Below are 17,671 nucleotides of genomic sequence, written 5' to 3' on the forward strand. Positions count from 1 at the left end.
ATTCCGCATGTGTTAGAAATATTTATTTGATTTGGGTCTGTAATATAATTGTCATGTTAGACCTGTAAACTTGTTAAATGCATGTATAATTGGACTGGATGAGGAAGCCGAGCTCCCATTTATTTTTATAGCTTCATGATTATATGAAGGGTGAGCTGAGCTCCCCAGATGATTATATATTATGTTTACAGGTTGGGCAAGTAAAAAACTTCCCGTTAAATGGTTCATATTATGGCCGGACTCTGTTCGATTGAATTCTTGAAATTGGACCCAAATGGGCCTTAGAGTTGGGTTGAAGAATAGTTAGGCTTACTACGGGCCTCGGAGGCTTTAGGCCGGCCCAGGTCCTAGTGCCGGTCCGGCCCATAGGTTGGGTCGTGACAATTCTCTTGGGAAAATTGTTATTCTTCAAAATAAATAATTTTTTTGGAAATAATTTTTCCATATTTTTCTTTAAAAAAAATTATTTTCTTAAATTTTTTTCTTGGAAATACTTTTTTTTTGGGAAAATTTTCTGTAAAATAAATTCTAGAGGAATTGTTAATTAAGGGTATTTCAAATTCTTTTGTGCTTTTGATTGCTTCTTTTAGTCATTGACTAATGAAAAGTGTTAAAAAAAATACTATATTAATGAAATTAAATATTAAAAATTGATTAATATGATTTTAAAAAATAAATGTTAACAGATAAATTTTATTAAATCTTAGAGTATAAATATTAATTTACTTAATTAATTAAAATTATTTTGAAAATTTTTTTAATCACTAATAGCAATTTTTTTTTAATTTAAATGAAGAAATAAAAATAATTATCGACTCTAATTGGTTTATAAGAAAATTCTGATTTAGATTTAATTTATTATAAATTTAAGATATATATATTTAATAAATGAATCTCATTATATATATTATATTTTAAATCTATAATAAATTAAATCTAAAAAAAAAATATGGCTTGTACGCCTTCTCAATCTCTTTTAAAAACCCCTAAAAAATTTACAGATGAGTCTGAGTACTCCTATTCCCTTGGTCTCTCTGTAAATACTATCTAGCAAATATTCAAAGCCCATTTCAGATTATTTATCGGCTCCAAGACTATGTTATTGACCTGGCTCAAGCTTCAGCGTTTAGGATATCAATAAGGGACTGGGAGCCTCTCACCACACATAATATACAGTATTTATGCTCAATGCCTCTCACCCATTTCTCACATGTTTCATCCTCCATCCGGATACAGATCTCATCTTAAAAGGACCAAAAGTACCTCTTACGGAGAAGTGGACAGACTGTTGAGACGCAAAATTAACCAATAGTTGTAAATTAAATCGAGGAAATAATTAATAATTGGTCTGATCATGATTACGAGCTGTCTTGTATACTGTGGTTTACCATGGAACAACCACGTACCAAATAAGATCGACCCACTTCGATTCAATTTAGAAGTGAAGCTTTGATATTGTACATAATTGGAGGTAGATGACCACATTTTTTCAAGACGTACGATTGTTGTCGTGTGATTTTTTTAATATTTGGTAGAAATATAAACATTAAGATAGATTTTTAATGTTATGATAATAAATAAAATTAAGAATAAAATTTATTTATCATATAGTGTCAAAAAGGCAGCCCTGGAAATGAGATGGCAGATCTACCTTAGATTTAGTTTGTAAACATTAGTAATTGTTAAAAAAAAAAAAAAAAAAGGGTTTGCAAACATTATCTTTAGAAAGATCCTCCACATGGCTTGTACCCAACTCTTGCATTTGCTTATCTCATCCTGCAGATTTCTCTCTTTGCGACATCTTAATTAACAGTTTGTAAAGGTTCATGGTTTGGACACGCGAGGAATTTCATCCAGAGCCCTCTTATGGTGGCACCTTGTCTCCTATTTGGATTGTAAAATGCTGATAATTGATCTTGTTTTCTGTTTCTGTTTCTCTTTATCTATGGCCATAGAGACTTAGAGAGCAAATTTCTTAAGATAGAAGCATTTAACTTCCCAACTTATTTTTCTTCTTTGTTTTGCTGCCGCATCTTCTGTAGATTTTGGCTATAATATTTAAGATATGATAAGTGGTAAAAAGATGAGATCATAAGGATGAATCCAAGTTATTTAAATTTGAATATATATATTTTTAATATGCATCTTGCATTAAAAAGGTCGGGCAAAGTTACAAACTGAATCTAACATCAGAAAGAGAAAAAGAAGCCCTGATTGGCAAAAAGACAAGCCCGTCAACCTACCCAACCCAAACCCAGCCAAATATTAGAAAGAGGTGACTTGGTATGTTAGTTGTCGGTTAAATTACATTAAAATTCTATAATTTTTTTCTTTTATATATAAATATATAATATTTATTTAAATTTAATATTTTTATCTTAATTTCTTTCATAATATATAAATTAATTATTTTTTTAATTTTATTTCATATAAATTATTAAAAAAATTATAAAAAATTACCTTATAGTTTCACTCATTTTTATTTCAGAGTCTATAATTTATACTTTGTGACCGAACAAAGGCGTTTTGTCAGATCCCTTCCGCACTTCAATGTTCAATCTGTTCAAAATCTACCAAACTCACCTCATTTTTTTTTTTTAAATAAGAAATAATTCCAACTGATTAAAATAAGACATCTAAGGTACAACTTCGTATTATATATTTTTCTGTTTCCATTTCTTTCCAGAAAGAAACAGGCAAAGGTTCTTACCAGCACTCCAAATGACTCATCATCTATCAGGGTAAAAGAATATTAGGTCGTCCAAAATGAAAAAGAAAGCAAAACAACCGCCTGGAGCAAGAGAAACAAAGTTTAAAAAAAAAAAAAAAAAGGGTGAAAAGGACCATTCACTCCAAGGTTTTCAGAAGCCTAAACAAGCCAGCTGCTTCCCTAATTCGTGAAAACTCGATACAAAAGGCTTGGACTTCAATGAAGAGATCCTTAACTGCAAACCAACAATCATTGGCAAAACATGAACAAAGTACGCAGTAAAAAATGATATAATGAAAGAATAATTGATAAACAAAATACGAGCATAAGAAATCAAAAACAAGTTCCTATAGCATAATTTTCAACACCTAATATAATATGGACATGTCATTGGACCACTGGCCTAATAGCCAATTATCTACATTGATGCTGATAGTCAATTCAAGTTATTACCCAACTCTCCCCCTCACTGGAACAAAAAATACATGCAAATTACACAGTTCAATCATATCAACTGGTAAGTTAATAAACAAAATTTGTTGCCATCTTGTAGCGCCAAATAGGCATATGCGCATAGATTAAGGTGAATAATTGAATACTCATGAAATGATATTTATTACCAATTACCAAAATGCCAATTCCTTCGATTGCCAAGAACCCATGGTCTAAAGGGCATTTAATTTTTCCCAACAGAATTTTCGTATGTCCTTTAAAAAAAAAAAAAGATTTAGCATATCCTTTATTTGATTGCTTTACATCTGAGCAAAACAAAAGTACAAATCATCCAAAAGCCATTCTAAGTCCAATTGCTATAGAATTCCAAGATACTGTATTTTTTTCCACATTTTCTCAGCATACAAAACACCAAACAATCCCATTAGTACACATCTTGGGGTAATTATACTGCCTCTTAAGAGAAATTTCAAACATGTTCCAAAGGCTGAATTTCCTAGAACATATTTCACACCATTTTCCACTGTCAGTCCCGAGTTGGTAAGCAAATATTCATTCTGGTAAAAATAATGGATTGTTTACTTCTTTTTTTTTCCATTTTCATTTTACTTATTTAATGAATCCAACCCACCAAAAATACAGAGAGAAAGAGAGAGAGAGAGATAGATGGTTTTCTTTATTTTCTTATGGCAATGATTATTATAGATCATGCAAAGGAAAAAAAATTCCAATACAGACTCAAAGACGAATGTCCATGTTGACGCATATGATCTCATGCATTTAACTGACTTGTATAGAAGTTCTAACCACAAGTATAGAAAGGCATACTGACCATCAATAATTCTATTCCGAATCAAACTCTGCAGGAAAACACAAACAAGTCTGACAAGCCTGTTCTGCATGTATTTATCCTGTAAAATAGGGGAGAGATTAGTATACTACATCATGATCTGTTTATGACCAACAAATAAAATTATATAATTTCAATACTATAATCAAATACTGATCATCTAATGTTGATTAAAGCTAAGAATTTATGGCCATCAATCCATTGATTTAGTTAATGTGAATTAAAACAGACTTCTGGTCAACACTGGAAAGTAGGATTAAAACTTTAAAACTGCTACATATATCTAAAACATGTTTACATCAACCAGAAATGGTTTGACAGGAAAAACTAGCTAGAAGGAAACTATTAATTCAGAATAAAATCAATGAAAACTTTTTGGGAGCATTTCATATTGTGGAGAGGAAGTTGTTACTTGCAGGTATAATCTTAAACAACAAATAAGTCTACTAATTTAGTCACCATGTAGGTTAGATGGCCAATCCCTCCCCCATTTCGATCATAAATTCAACATTATCCAGAGGGCAAACGATCACAAACCAATAGGAAAATAATTTGAAGCCATCAACAAACAAAAGAACCATTCTCTCCTAACTTCAATGTGTGATTGGATGCACCTTTGAAAAGAGAGAAGAATCCTGGAAATCTTCCCCTGAATTCTGCAACTTTCCTCTTCCCAAACTTCCTATTTATTCTCTCTTCTGCCCACAAAAATTATCTTTCTCACAATCTAATCCTCTTCTTATTACCTGTAATCCTAAACCCATAAGATGAACACTACCACAACCAGTATAGTAAACTGTTTTTTGTTGACTTTTGCTATCCTCGAGTCCTTCAATCACTACAGTTGAATAGGTATAAAGCAACTACCAATGTGTGCAGTGGAGTACCTTAATATTTTCACAGGATGAAATACAATTCGTTATGTACATGCGTACAAATTCCTTTGGAAGTTCAACTGCTGTTGTAAGCCTGTTAACGACTTCCATTGAATGCAGACTCATGTCCATATTAACAAGTACCGTAAAATAGCTGAATACAAATATGACAAAAAAAAATCAATTCCTGTAGTCCTGAGATGTGTGTGTGTGTGTGTGTGAGAGAGAGAGAGAGAGAGAGAAAGAGAGAGAGAGAGAGAGGGAGGAAGGGAGGAAGGGAGAGAGTTTTATCCATGTGCGAAAAACATACTCGGCAATTTCAGGAGAATTTATCAACTTAGTAAGAACATCAACTGCAATTAGGGGATTGTTCTCCACGAGTTCCTGATAGCAAGATAAAAATACCTTTCAATCCCAAGGCAACACAAACTCATTAACATCAACAAAATTTGGGATTATCAAATCACATACAGGCAACTTCCTTGGCGTCAATCCACAGTGATATACAAGCTTCGGGTCATTTGCCAACTCCACCAAGACTTGCTGGACCAAAAGGACACAGAACACAGACACACATCTAAGACATGATTAATATAATCAAGTAACAAACAGAATGCAGACACACGTATGTAGGGGTGAGCATTCGGTTTGAACCGAACCGAACCGAACTGAATTAAATTATAAAAACCGAACCGTAAATTTTAGAAATCAAATCGAACCGAAATGGGTGAAAAACCGAATCGAACCGAACCGCTCTATTTCAGTTCGGTTCGGTTTAAATCGATCGGTTTGATTTTTTATTGATTTTTTAATTTAGACTTGATTTTCAAGTTATTTGGTCTAATTTTAACTTTGGTTTGAACCTAATAACCATTAATCAATGAAATTAAACAATTAATATATACAAAATTAAATATAATTCATAAATTTTTCATAAAAATAAATCAATTGAAAAATCGATTCGGTTCGATTCGGTTCGATTTGACTATATAAATTACTATTCGGTTCGGTTTAACCGATTTTTTTTCTCTTCAAAATCGAACCGAACCGAAATAACCAAATTTTTATAATGTAAAACCGAATCGAACAGATTAAATTTTAAAACAGAACTGATTAAAATGAATTGACTCGGTTCGGTTTGATTTTTCAGTTTGAACCGAATTCTGCTTAGCCCTACACATATGTGAGTATGCATATTTTGGCTTAAAGAAGACTTCGAAACTCTGACAAGCCATGAATAAAAATTACGATCTATTAATAATAAGTAATTTCTAGGTCAAATCAATATATAATACTCAAGAGTCTTTAAGCCATTTACATCAGGACAGTCTCTAATATGACCAGGACCATTCATATCACATAATCATTTTTTTTTTCACTATATTGCAAAAAGTGACCAGGAGAGAAATTCATAGAAGTAAATATGCCACTTTGAGCCCTTGTTTCTTTAAGTTTCCCAATTAATGGATTATAAAGGTTTCTTATACAAAAGGATGCAGAAGTAAAAAGGATATCAACCCTAGGATTTTTCTAAAAGCACCATATCATATATTGTATCTTAGCTAGCAAAATAAGAAAATCCCATAAAAAGCTGAAAACAGCAGCTTCACGTGAATGACTAACATGTCAATTGGTCATGCAAAGCATCATATCAACATATAATTTTTTGAACAAAAAGATGCATGTACAGAACAAAAACACTCCCGTCATACCACAAAGCAAGAGATAGAAAATTCCCCTCCACCAATAGTGACTGACTGACTGCCAGTGTGCCACAGATATAGAGGATAGGGGAAAACAAGCACAAGAAGAGAAGAAATTTGTAGATCTAATAAATAAATCCATAAAATCCAAAATCAAATGCAACCAATCAAGTTTATTATCTCATTTAAATGCCAAACACAAACAACTAACTTGTGATATGCCAGCATTTGATTAAAATACGAATATCCAACATTATGACATGAAATATACACAATCAGTTTGACATGAGAAACATGAATGCATGAAATTAATTAAGAAAGTCTTTAATAAAATTACCAGGCATTAAAGAAGAAAAAAAGGTAATTATATAACACACGATAAAACTTCACTTCTGCAAACAGCATGTGTAGGAAAGGAGCTTGAAGAAAGACAATGCATGAAATTAATTAAGCAAGTCTTTAATAAAATAACCAGGCATTAAAGAAAAAAAAAGGTAATTACATAACAAACGATAAAACTTCACTTCTGCAAACAGCATGTGTAGGAAAGGAGCTTGAAAAAGACAACTTTATATAGGTAAGGAAGATAGCTATTTGAAGGAGGGTTGGGAAACATTGTGACATTAAAAAGCAGAGAAATTTGATAGACAAAAATGACACAATTACTTTATCAAAAAATCATATTATCCTATGCCATTTTTCCCAACTTTCCATAAACTTTTTGAAATATTTGAGCAATATCTACTATCTAGTCAAAAACTAATTCATTGATCTTCTTATTAGTAGTCTGTAATCTATATATAATATAATATGCAAAAAAAAAAATGTAAAACCTCTTGCTGTGCAGGAGCCAGTGGTCCCTTCAAAGCTTTTGTAATCAAGTCCCTTACGGCTGCACCCCTGCTTGTATCCGCACACATACCATGATCCCACATAAGCTCATGATTGTTGTCAGGATTGATCCACACTAGCTGGATTAAGCTTAAGAAATGTAAGCAAATAGAGTAAACTGAACTAATCAATAAAATATTTAACCAAACCATGCCCTTACCTCACCATCTTGTATTGGCAACATTGGTGGACGAGGCCTGATCCACTGAGGACCTAATCCCTCTAGTGACAAGTGTGCCAACAACTCAGTGAGAGTCTCGTCTCGATCTCCAGATCCAATTTTAGGTTTGGCTCCAGGTTGCAAATCAAACCTAGAATCAACCACCCCACTAATGTCAATGATATTAATTGAAGCAAAATAATTTACTCAAACAGAAAGCTAGAAGTCAAAAGTATTGTGAAGAAAGAAAATGTTATTCAAAATGATCCTTGATCCTTAAAGGACATACTCTTGCGAATTTGCATCACAGCTTTGGGGTACATCAGGATCTGGCACTACATTTTTCACTGCAGCATTTTTAAAAAAGCAATTATAAGGTTCTGAATGGACTTCATCACAGTATTGTTGCTGCAACTGTTCACATTGTGGAAAAGCCTGACAACAAGTAGATAAATTTGTCAACACAAAAGGAAACAGAAAAGATATGACGAAATAAAGAAAGAGAATCATTCAGTCCATACTGTTTAGCTATATCACTGGCACATGATGGGCATTGCAATTGCATAGATTTATTTGGCCAAACATGGTTGTATACATAAAATTGTGAGAATATATGTGTGCATGACTTACATGAGCCGAAGAATCAAAGAGTTTGATGTAATTTGCAGCAGACTGTTCAAGAAACTGGCAAAACAAAAACGAAAATGAAATTAAAATCTTAAAAGAGAAACATTTGAAAGTAAAAAAGGTAAAAAAAAAAAAATTCAGAGAATAGAATGGCAACAGATGCAAACAAAGGCCGATTGGTTAGGACACAAAGCATGTGTCTTTTAATGTGCAGTGTAAGCCACATTCTCAACAAAATTATTCTGAGTGTAAGTGATCATTAAAAATTTATGTAAATGTGCCAAGCTCTTATAACCATCAATTGCTGGCTTGCAAAATCAAATGGCAGCTTGCCAAACTTTGTTGTCCTATAGCACAAAAATTTTGGCAAAAAGATAATACAATATCAAATAGGTTTAAGAAAAAGAAAGATAAACCTCTTTGCCACCATTAGAGCCTCCAGAGACTAACAACTGAAGAATAAATGCCCTCTCACATTTTTCAGCCTCATCATCACATGCTGCCTGGACATTGCAAAGAAGAACAGCGAAAGGACACATGATATGGTCATTGCATCATCTTTATCAATAAGTAATTGCAAGATGAATTATAATTTGATACACAGGGAAGAAATGCTTTAAAGGAAAAAATAAAATAAAAATAAAAAGCCAAAAGAATAAACATAAAATGATTTAATATTCAAAAGCTTTTAAGATAACAAATGTTTCACATTCACAAAGTACCAAATTAAATCAAAAGGTAAATAATTTAGGACATCAAAGTCCTAACGATATGCATACCTATCTTCCACATGCAATCAGATGCTCATTCCCATTTCTAACATACTTATCCAGCATTCCAGCTAAATGAAAAAACATAGTCTATGTGGTCAACCAAGAAATCAAATATGATTTGTTACATGCATATCTATATGCTTTCAGAATTCAGATGCTCATTCTCATTTTTAACATACTTATCCAGCTGAATGAAAATGAATAGTTGATTTGGTTAACCATAAAGTCAGATAACTTTCATCATAGGCAATCCAAACCTATATATAGAGAACTTAAAAACAGGAGCATATTTAAACAAATAGGATGACAAATAAAATTTTAACTTAGTGCATGCAGATATCTAATGTAACTTGTGCATTCACAAAGATCAATATAATTATGGAAGAAAGGTATTACAACAGGCAAATAAGATCCATGATGCTACATGATGTAGAATAGGAAAAAATTAATTTTTAGAGTTTAGTGTTTTTACTTTGTAGAGCTCAAGATTTGGAGCTTTAAAATAACCTGGCATATTTGAATTTCTTCAGAAAAACAAAGAAAAGTTAAACAAACAAAATAAACTACTGGGCTGGCACAAGCAGGTAGAGGTGTTCAAAAAGGAGACTGACAAGATTGTCCTGACTAACCCAAGCCAAGAATTCAGTTTCCAAGGAGTTTCAGTCAGGTCAGTTTGGTCTGCACCACTCTACAATTTAAATAGCCATTGGATCAGGTTACTTGCCTAGTAAACTTAACAAAATCAACCAATAGATATTGTCTTAATGATATTGCTTTCCCATGGTGCATGTTATTTGCAAATGATATTGTCTTAATGGATGAAACTAGTGAAAGAGTTAATCAAAAGTTGGAGTTATGGAGGACTATTGAAAGCAAGGGTTTTAAGCTAAATAAAAGTAAGACGAAATATATCTAATGTGAGTTTAGCCCCCATAAGAGGAATGGAGTGAGATTCGTTTGAATGGGGTTTTGGCGACTAAAATGCTATTAATTCAAGTATTTAGGTTCTATCATACAGAAGAACAGAGTGTTAGATGATGATGTAACTCATAAGATCAAAAAAGGATGAATGAAATGGAGGAGTGCGACATGTGTATTATGTAACCGTAAAATCCCTAACAAAGTGAAAGATAAGTTCTATAGGACTGTGGTTAGACCAACCATGTTGTATAGTGAATGTTTGACATCTAAGGGACAACATACCACAAGATGAGTGTGGCTGAAATTCAAATTTTAACATTGATGTCCGATAACTCGATAATTGGTAAGATTCAGAATGAGCAAATCTGTCAGAAAATGTATGTACCACACATTGGAGATAAAATATAAGACGATCAATTAAAATTATTTGGTCATATACAACATAGAGAATTTAACCCAACATGACTTAGAAGCATTACACATTTCTGAGGATTTAACCGAAAATCGTTCAGAGTGGAAAAAGCGAATCCATATAGCCGACCCTAAATTTTTGGGATAAAGGCTTAGTTGAGTTGAGTCGAGTTGTATACAACATAGAGAATCAAATGCCCTAATAAGAAAATGTGATAAGTTAGTAGGAGAATACTCAACTCAACTAAGCCTTTATCCCAAAAATTTGGGGTCGGCTATATGGATTCCCTTTCTCCACTCTAAACGATTTTAGGTTAAATCCTCAGAAATGTGTAATGCTTCTAAGTCATGTTGTACTACTCTCCTCCAAGTCAATTTAGGTCTACCCCTTTTTTTTTTCTATCCTCTAACCTAATGTGCTCTACTTGTCTAACTGGAGCCTCCGTGTGTCTACGCTTCACATGACCAAACCACCTCAATCTCCCTTCTCTCAACTTATCTTCAATTGGCACCACTCCTGCCTTTTCTCTAATACTCTCATTACGGACTTTATCTAGTCTAGTATGACCACTCATCCACCTTAACATTCTCATCTCTGCAACTCTTATCTTAAACGCATACGACTCTTTCAGTGCCCAACACTCACTACCATATAACATAGCCGGTCGTATGACTGTACAGTAAAATTTTCCTTTCAACTTATTGGGAATCTTACGATCACATAAAACTCCCGTAGCACGTCTCCACTTCAACCATCCGGTTTTAATCCTATGACTAACATCCTCCTCACATCCCCCATCTACTTGAAGGACTGAGCCTAGATATTTAAAGTGATTACTTTGGGACAGTACCACTCCATTCAAACTAACTCCTTCCCTATCACCAGTTTGGCCTTCACTGAACTTGCAATGCATATATTCTGTCTTCGTTCTACTTAACTTAAAACCCTTTAACTCTAGAGTATTTCTCCAAAACTCTAGCTTTCTATTGACTCCTTCTCGTGTCTCATCTATCAGAACAATATCATCCGCAAACATCATTCACCAAGGAACACTCTCTTGTATATGTTTCGTCAATTCATCTAAAACTGATGTAAAAAGGTAAGGGCTTATGGCTGATCCTTGGTGTAATTCAATTGAGATCGGAAAATCTCTTGTATCCCCTCCCACTGTGCGCAAAATAGTAGTTGCTCCTTCATACATATCTTTCAACACTTGTATGTACCTAATAGATACCCTCTTTTGTTCTAACACATTCCATAAGACATCTCTTGGAACACTATCATAAGCCTTCTCCAAATCAATAAAAATCATGTCCAAATCAATAAAAATCATGTGTAGATCTTTCTTCACATCTCTATATTTCTCCATCAAGCTTCTAATGAGAAAGATCGCTTCCATAATTGAACGACCGGGCATGAAACCAAATTGATTGAGAGAGATAGAAGTATCATGACGTAGTCAATGCTCCACAACTCTCTCCCACAACTTCATAGCATGGCTCATGAGTTTAATTCCCCTATAGTTTGAGCAACTCTGTATGTCTCCCTTATTTTTAAAAATAGATACTAAAATGCTCCTCCTCCATTCATCAGGCATTTTCTTTGAGTTTAGAATCTTATTAAATAATTTAGTTAACCATGCCACTCCCATATCTCCCAAACACTTCCACACTTTAATTGGTATTTCATCGGGTCCACAGGCTTTACCCACTTTCATTCTCTTAAGTGCTTCCTTTACTTCTAAAGATCTAATCCTACGATAAAATTGAGGGAAATGATTTTAAAGGACTTACAAGTTTTGGATATTAATACGGATTTAGTGTCTAACAGAGTTGAATAGTGAATAAAAGATCTATATAGCCGACTCCGACTAGTTTGGGTTTAAGGTTTAATTGTAATTGTTTTTATTTTTTACATTTGTATGGGAGAGATATACAAACCCTAGCTGTTCTCTAATTCCTAACAAAATTCATCTCATCTCCCCTCTACAACCCAATCTCCTTTATTGGTCATCGTTGGAACCATTGATCTCATCACTCCTCAAAAACTCTACCAATCCCCTTAACCTATTGCCATTCTTGTTATCAATGATCAACCCCACCACTCGCCATTTGTTTATTCATTTCTCCAGCGATATTCTTCAACTCTTCATCCCATTTTTTGTCAATTCTCCATCATGGCTCCTCTATTTTCCTCCAGTCTCCTCACTTTGGGTAATCAATCTATTTTCCCATTCTCCATTGATTTTAGGTGCCATTATCAATGGAATAATTTGATAGCTAAGTTATAAAAATTGATGGAGAAAATTAATGGGTTTGAGTCCATCACTTTTCCTTTAAACTTGAAAGTTTCAACAAATTTCCTTTTTTCCCCTTATGAAACTTACTTTGAATATATGCTTTTTTTGCTTTACTCTTTGCAGTTCATTCATGAATACGGAAAAGAGATTTGCTTTTGTTTGGTTGAAAAGAATTTAAGGAAACTATTTTTCTAGGAAAACAATTTTTTGTCTTTTTCTTTCATCTTTCATATAACCCGAAAAACCCGTTCCGACCGAACCAAAACCAACCCTAATTTACCAAATTTGATAATTTCATCCCAGATCTAAACTGATCAGCTTGAGGAATTATGTATTAATACCATTCAAAATTGGTTTAGGTTATGACCCAACAAAAAACGGACCTGAACAAGGGTTTGAACACCCATCATAGAAGGATGTAGGGCCCATTCCTACCAAGAAAGCAGCAAACTTTCTAGAATTGTATCACACAACTCAAAAGCACAAGGCATAATAGCTGGGGATTTTCTTCACTTGAAAACTGAATAGTAATACATTACAAGCATGAGTGTTTATAAACCCAAAAGTAATCCTAAACCTTTACTTACTAGTTACTACTCCAATTCCATATCAAATATGACTTCCTAAGCAAAGTGGTCCCCCAACCCCTTTTTGCTCCCATAGGATTGTTAACATTATTCAAGCATAAGTAACATTAAGACCCATAAAACTAGCACAGAAATGACAAAAATACAGAAATACCCTAATGAATTCTCCAGCAAATAATTAATCCAATCCCATACAGAATTCCCCTACTGTCTGCATCACAATATGTAACAATATGCTATGAGAAAAGATTAACAAGAGAACAATAGAAATGAAACCAGAATTGACTATTGAGAACATGTTATGTAATTGAGAGAGAGAGAGAGAGAGAGAGAGAGAGAGAGAGAGTTTTCAATATGACAGCACACAACACTTTGTTCTGTTGTATGGTCCAGACACTAAACACATTCAGAAATTTTATCCGTGACTTTCCTTCTATAAACCCCAGAGGAAAGTAAGAAGGAACACACATACATGAAAGATGAAACATTCCATCTCAAATTCAAATCATCAGCATGACATACAATCAATCTACCAATAAAAAATCCAAATCAATTCCTGTATATAAAGTCTAATTTCACAAAAAAAAAAGTTTTTTTTTTTCAATATATCTTAATGATATTATTGAAACTGTAATGCAAACACTAGCATTATCAGTTAACCAAACAGTGGATAGTATACCAAATCAATCAGGCAATCACCTGGATAAGTTACTTCAAAAAAAAAAAGATTCAAGTAAAATCCCACACATACTAGTACCATGAGTTCAATAAGACTATGCAGTTGGCCATACACAAATAAAGTGGTGAAAATATAATAAAATTAAAAAAATAATGAAAAATTTTAGTTCTAAGTGCAAACAGTTCACTACAAGATCTGTTTGAAAAGATTCACATGGAACCTTCAAATGCTAACAGGTCTAAGCATAATAAAAAACAAGAGCCATTAAAAGAAAGATTTGTTGTTCATTGCCACCCTTCCCCCTCTCTCCACCCCCACCCCCCAAGGCAAACAGTATGGGACAAGGTACCTGCACTTTGTTTTCTCATTCTCATTCTAGTCAGGAGCCAACATAATGCTTGCATTCTTTTCATAATTTTTTGTAACTAATCAGTCACTAAAAATTAACTTGCAAATCAGATAATCCATTCCCCATAAGGGTAAAAATTACTTGCAACAACAACTAAAGCATATTTTTTTTAAATGCATGTTGAATGATTTATCCAGAATCAAGGTTCAATATGAAAACATTGATAGAAGTTGGAAATTAAATGCATCAAGATAAGAATATGAATTTATAGTTTATTTCATTTTCATGTTTTAGCCTCATTTCTGCACTAAAACAGCTACATGTTCTACTCTTAATCATTGTTCGTTAGAAAACTATCAATTCTTGAGATTAGCACATACAGGAAGTTGAAATCTCTGCAAATAAACAGCTCCAATTATATGTGACACACAAACAGAGATAAGAATCTATTGAAAATGGACCTCTATGTCAAAAGTAATGATGCAAAACTCTCAATGAACTTGGATACATGTTCCATAAATATCAAATGCTTACATTAACAATATAAGATATGAATGGGTTCACAGAATTCGGCAGGGACGAATAAGCCTGGTGAAGAATAGCAAATGCAATTAAACGTTCAGTAGCTTTGAGCATCCTTCTATCCTGAAATTATAACATACAGCTTCTCAGTAATTGATATATACACACTATTAAACAAAGAACAAATTGCTGACATATAGTTGAATTATCATATGTAGAATACTTACATAAAGAACAATGCCTAAGAACACTTGCAAAGAACATGAGGTACCAAGTAAATAGTCATTTGACATCCCAATAAAATAATTAAACATATGATTTACATTATGATCCAGAACAAAGAAAAGAGAAAAGAACAGCATTAAAAAAAAAATAAAAAAATAAAAACAATTGTCTTAAAATCCAACTTTGTTGTTGATTCAATCAACAGCAAAATAATGCTAAAGGGTCAAAGAATTACATGAGCATAACAAAATTTAAACCCTACAAAGAAAACAGGATACCTAAATTTCCCTGAAAACTTTAACTGGTTATAGTAAACTTACTAGGACTTATTACTTCCAGACTTATTAGGACTTCATGTTACGACTCAAAACTGAAGTACACTTAAATAAAGATTCAAGATACCCATTCCAGCAAAATTGCAAAAATACTTAAATACTCTTTATTTTTAAAATATACGAGTCATTGATCCCATTACAATATGAAGTCGTTTATTGTGCATCACCCTCTGCCCACAACTTCATATGAGAGACTCTCCCAAATACCAAGGAGCTAGTAATTCTATCAATGAAACAAACAAATAGGAAGGACAATTTCAGGAAAACATGAAGAAAAAAATTGCATAGCCAGAGGAGTCCTCTGTGAAGCTCATGAATTTGAGACTTGTATGAAAATTCAAAATTAGAAGTGCTCAACAAGATGCTAGTTTCTCCTGCTGAAAATTTCTGGATTCTTGATAACAAAACATGCAAAACATCTTCAATTCTCTTTTTTAAGTTGCATAGTAAAAACCAGTCTTCAGAAAAAAAAAAAAAAAAAACACAAACACACAGAGCTACAATAATCTTGTGGTTACTGCACCGACCATTGACAGACATGAATTTGAAGAATCTGAATAAAAACATCCCCAGTGAAGACATCGAATCATAAACTTTCAAGTTAGAACGAAGCGCTTTTTTTTTTTTTTTGGCAGCAAGTGTAATGTATATTTTACCAATAACTGGTTCAGCGAATGTTGTGTTTGTTGAAATCTAATAATAGACAAGAAATGTGCAACCTATCGAAAGATAAGTCTCCCAACTAAAAGTAATTCCAAGAAACCCAAACCCCAAATCAAGAAAGTAATACCATCCAACGCCAAACCCCTAAAACCCTAATCAATTCAGACATTGTTCACTATGTGAGGACAAAATTAAAGAAAAACTATTCTTGAATAATACAGATGGAGAGAAGCGGTTTCTTGCCTCTAAGAGGAGTAAGAGAGAATTGCAGACAGCAAAATAGCGAGGGCGGCCAAGTTTCGAGCTGAATTCCGCCAAGATTTCATCTATTGGCCGTTGCTCCGATGTTAGCAACGCGTGCACCACATTCGACTCTTCAAAGCTCAAAGCCATATTCATTTTTTTTTTTTAATCTTTACCTTTATAATTATTTCAATAAGTTATAGTAGAACCATTGGAGAAAGGATATTGAGATGGACAATCACTCGTAGTTAGAGAATCATAAACGAAGGACTTGTTTTGTTTGTTTCTCACAAATCCGGGGGAAAAATAAATGAGGTATAATTATAATTTAGTCCATCAAATTTATCGATTATTAAGAGTCGGCCTCTCTACTTTGGAAATGAGTCAAGAGTCAACTACAATTTAATTTCTAAGCTTTGATTTATTTTTAAATGTGTAAATTATTTATAATTTTATTTAAATAATTTAATTTAATATATATTTTTATATTTTATACTATCACAATTATATTATATAATTTTATTGAAAATAAATATTATTAATTAATTATAATTTTATTTTAAAGTATCAATAAAACAAATTAATTTACAAATTATTTTTATTAAGTTTTTTAAAATAATATTAAACATTAGTTAAAAGGTCAAAATGAACATTTAACTAATATTAAAGAGTCAATACTTTATGTAAATTTTATTCTTAATATTTAACAAAAATATATTATTATTTTTAATATTAAACTAAATTTGTTTAATTTATCAATTTTTTTCTCTTTTCCTACATCTAGTTCTCCCTTTCCCCTCTCTCTCTCTCTCTCTTTTATTTCCTATTTCTACATTCCACCACCTTCGTCACCCTTTATATCTATCTCTCTCTCTCTCTCTCTCCATTTTGTATCTATCATCTCTTTCTACCTCCTTGTTTTTGTCTCTCTTCATCTCTCTCTCCCTCTCCAATACTATGCATGTCCCTTCCTTTATAATTGGGTCTAATATTCTCAAATACAATTAGTTAATGTTGAATGCCTATATGTGTGATAACTAGATAGTGTAGCGTCTCCTTCAGTGCACACAAGAAAAATTAAGAATGTTGTTTTGAATTTGTTAACATATATATATATATATATATATATATATATATATATATAATTGAAATGATGAATGATTTATAATATTGTGATGAATTAATATTGTTAGAATTTTTTTATTATATATTTCAGGGACTTTAAATTTAATTAAATTTGGCTACATTTGTTTCTCAAAAATAACTTGTGTAAAAAAATATTTTTCATGAAAATATTTTTTATTGTTTGTTTGTAATTTTATACTAATGGTATATATTTATATTATATATGTATAAATATTTTTATATTTTAATAAAAATATCAAAATCAAGAA

General features: G+C 32.4%; 1 protein-coding gene across 1 annotated transcript; it reads right to left on the reverse strand.

Annotated features, from left to right (window-relative positions):
• Nucleotides 1-2,622: 2,622 nt before the first annotated feature.
• On the reverse strand, nt 2,623-16,572 carry LOC110668296 (uncharacterized). The gene is made up of 12 exons (XM_058128458.1): nt 16,278-16,572; nt 14,824-14,934; nt 8,686-8,772; nt 8,273-8,326; nt 7,932-8,077; nt 7,643-7,793; nt 7,425-7,562; nt 5,360-5,431; nt 5,199-5,272; nt 4,901-5,042; nt 3,996-4,074; nt 2,623-2,945 (listed from the first exon to the last, which is right to left on the reverse strand). Exons 1-12 carry the CDS (start codon nt 16,431-16,433, stop codon nt 2,848-2,850), a joined length of 1,308 nt encoding a protein of 435 aa, XP_057984441.1. The 5' UTR covers nt 16,434-16,572; the 3' UTR covers nt 2,623-2,847.
• Nucleotides 16,573-17,671: the final 1,099 nt, after the last annotated feature.

This window comes from Hevea brasiliensis, chromosome 10 (genome assembly GCF_030052815.1).
Source record: "Hevea brasiliensis isolate MT/VB/25A 57/8 chromosome 10, ASM3005281v1, whole genome shotgun sequence".
NCBI classification, from domain to species: domain Eukaryota; kingdom Viridiplantae; phylum Streptophyta; class Magnoliopsida; order Malpighiales; family Euphorbiaceae; genus Hevea; species Hevea brasiliensis.

What these genes read in the sequence shown, in the direction of transcription:
- LOC110668296 (XM_058128458.1), bottom strand. Translation starts at nt 16,433, where the DNA reads ATGAATATGGCTTTGAGCTTTGAAGAGTCGAATGTGGTGCACGCGTTG. An exon ending in GCTCTAATGGTGGCAAAGAG is followed by an intron (nt 8,327 to 8,685) that starts GTTTATCTTTCT and finishes TTGTTTTGCCAG; the next exon opens with TTTCTTGAACAGTCTGCTGC. An exon ending in CATCCTGTGAAAATATTAAG is followed by an intron (nt 4,075 to 4,900) that starts GTACTCCACTGC and finishes CCTATTTTACAG; the next exon opens with GATAAATACATGCAGAACAG.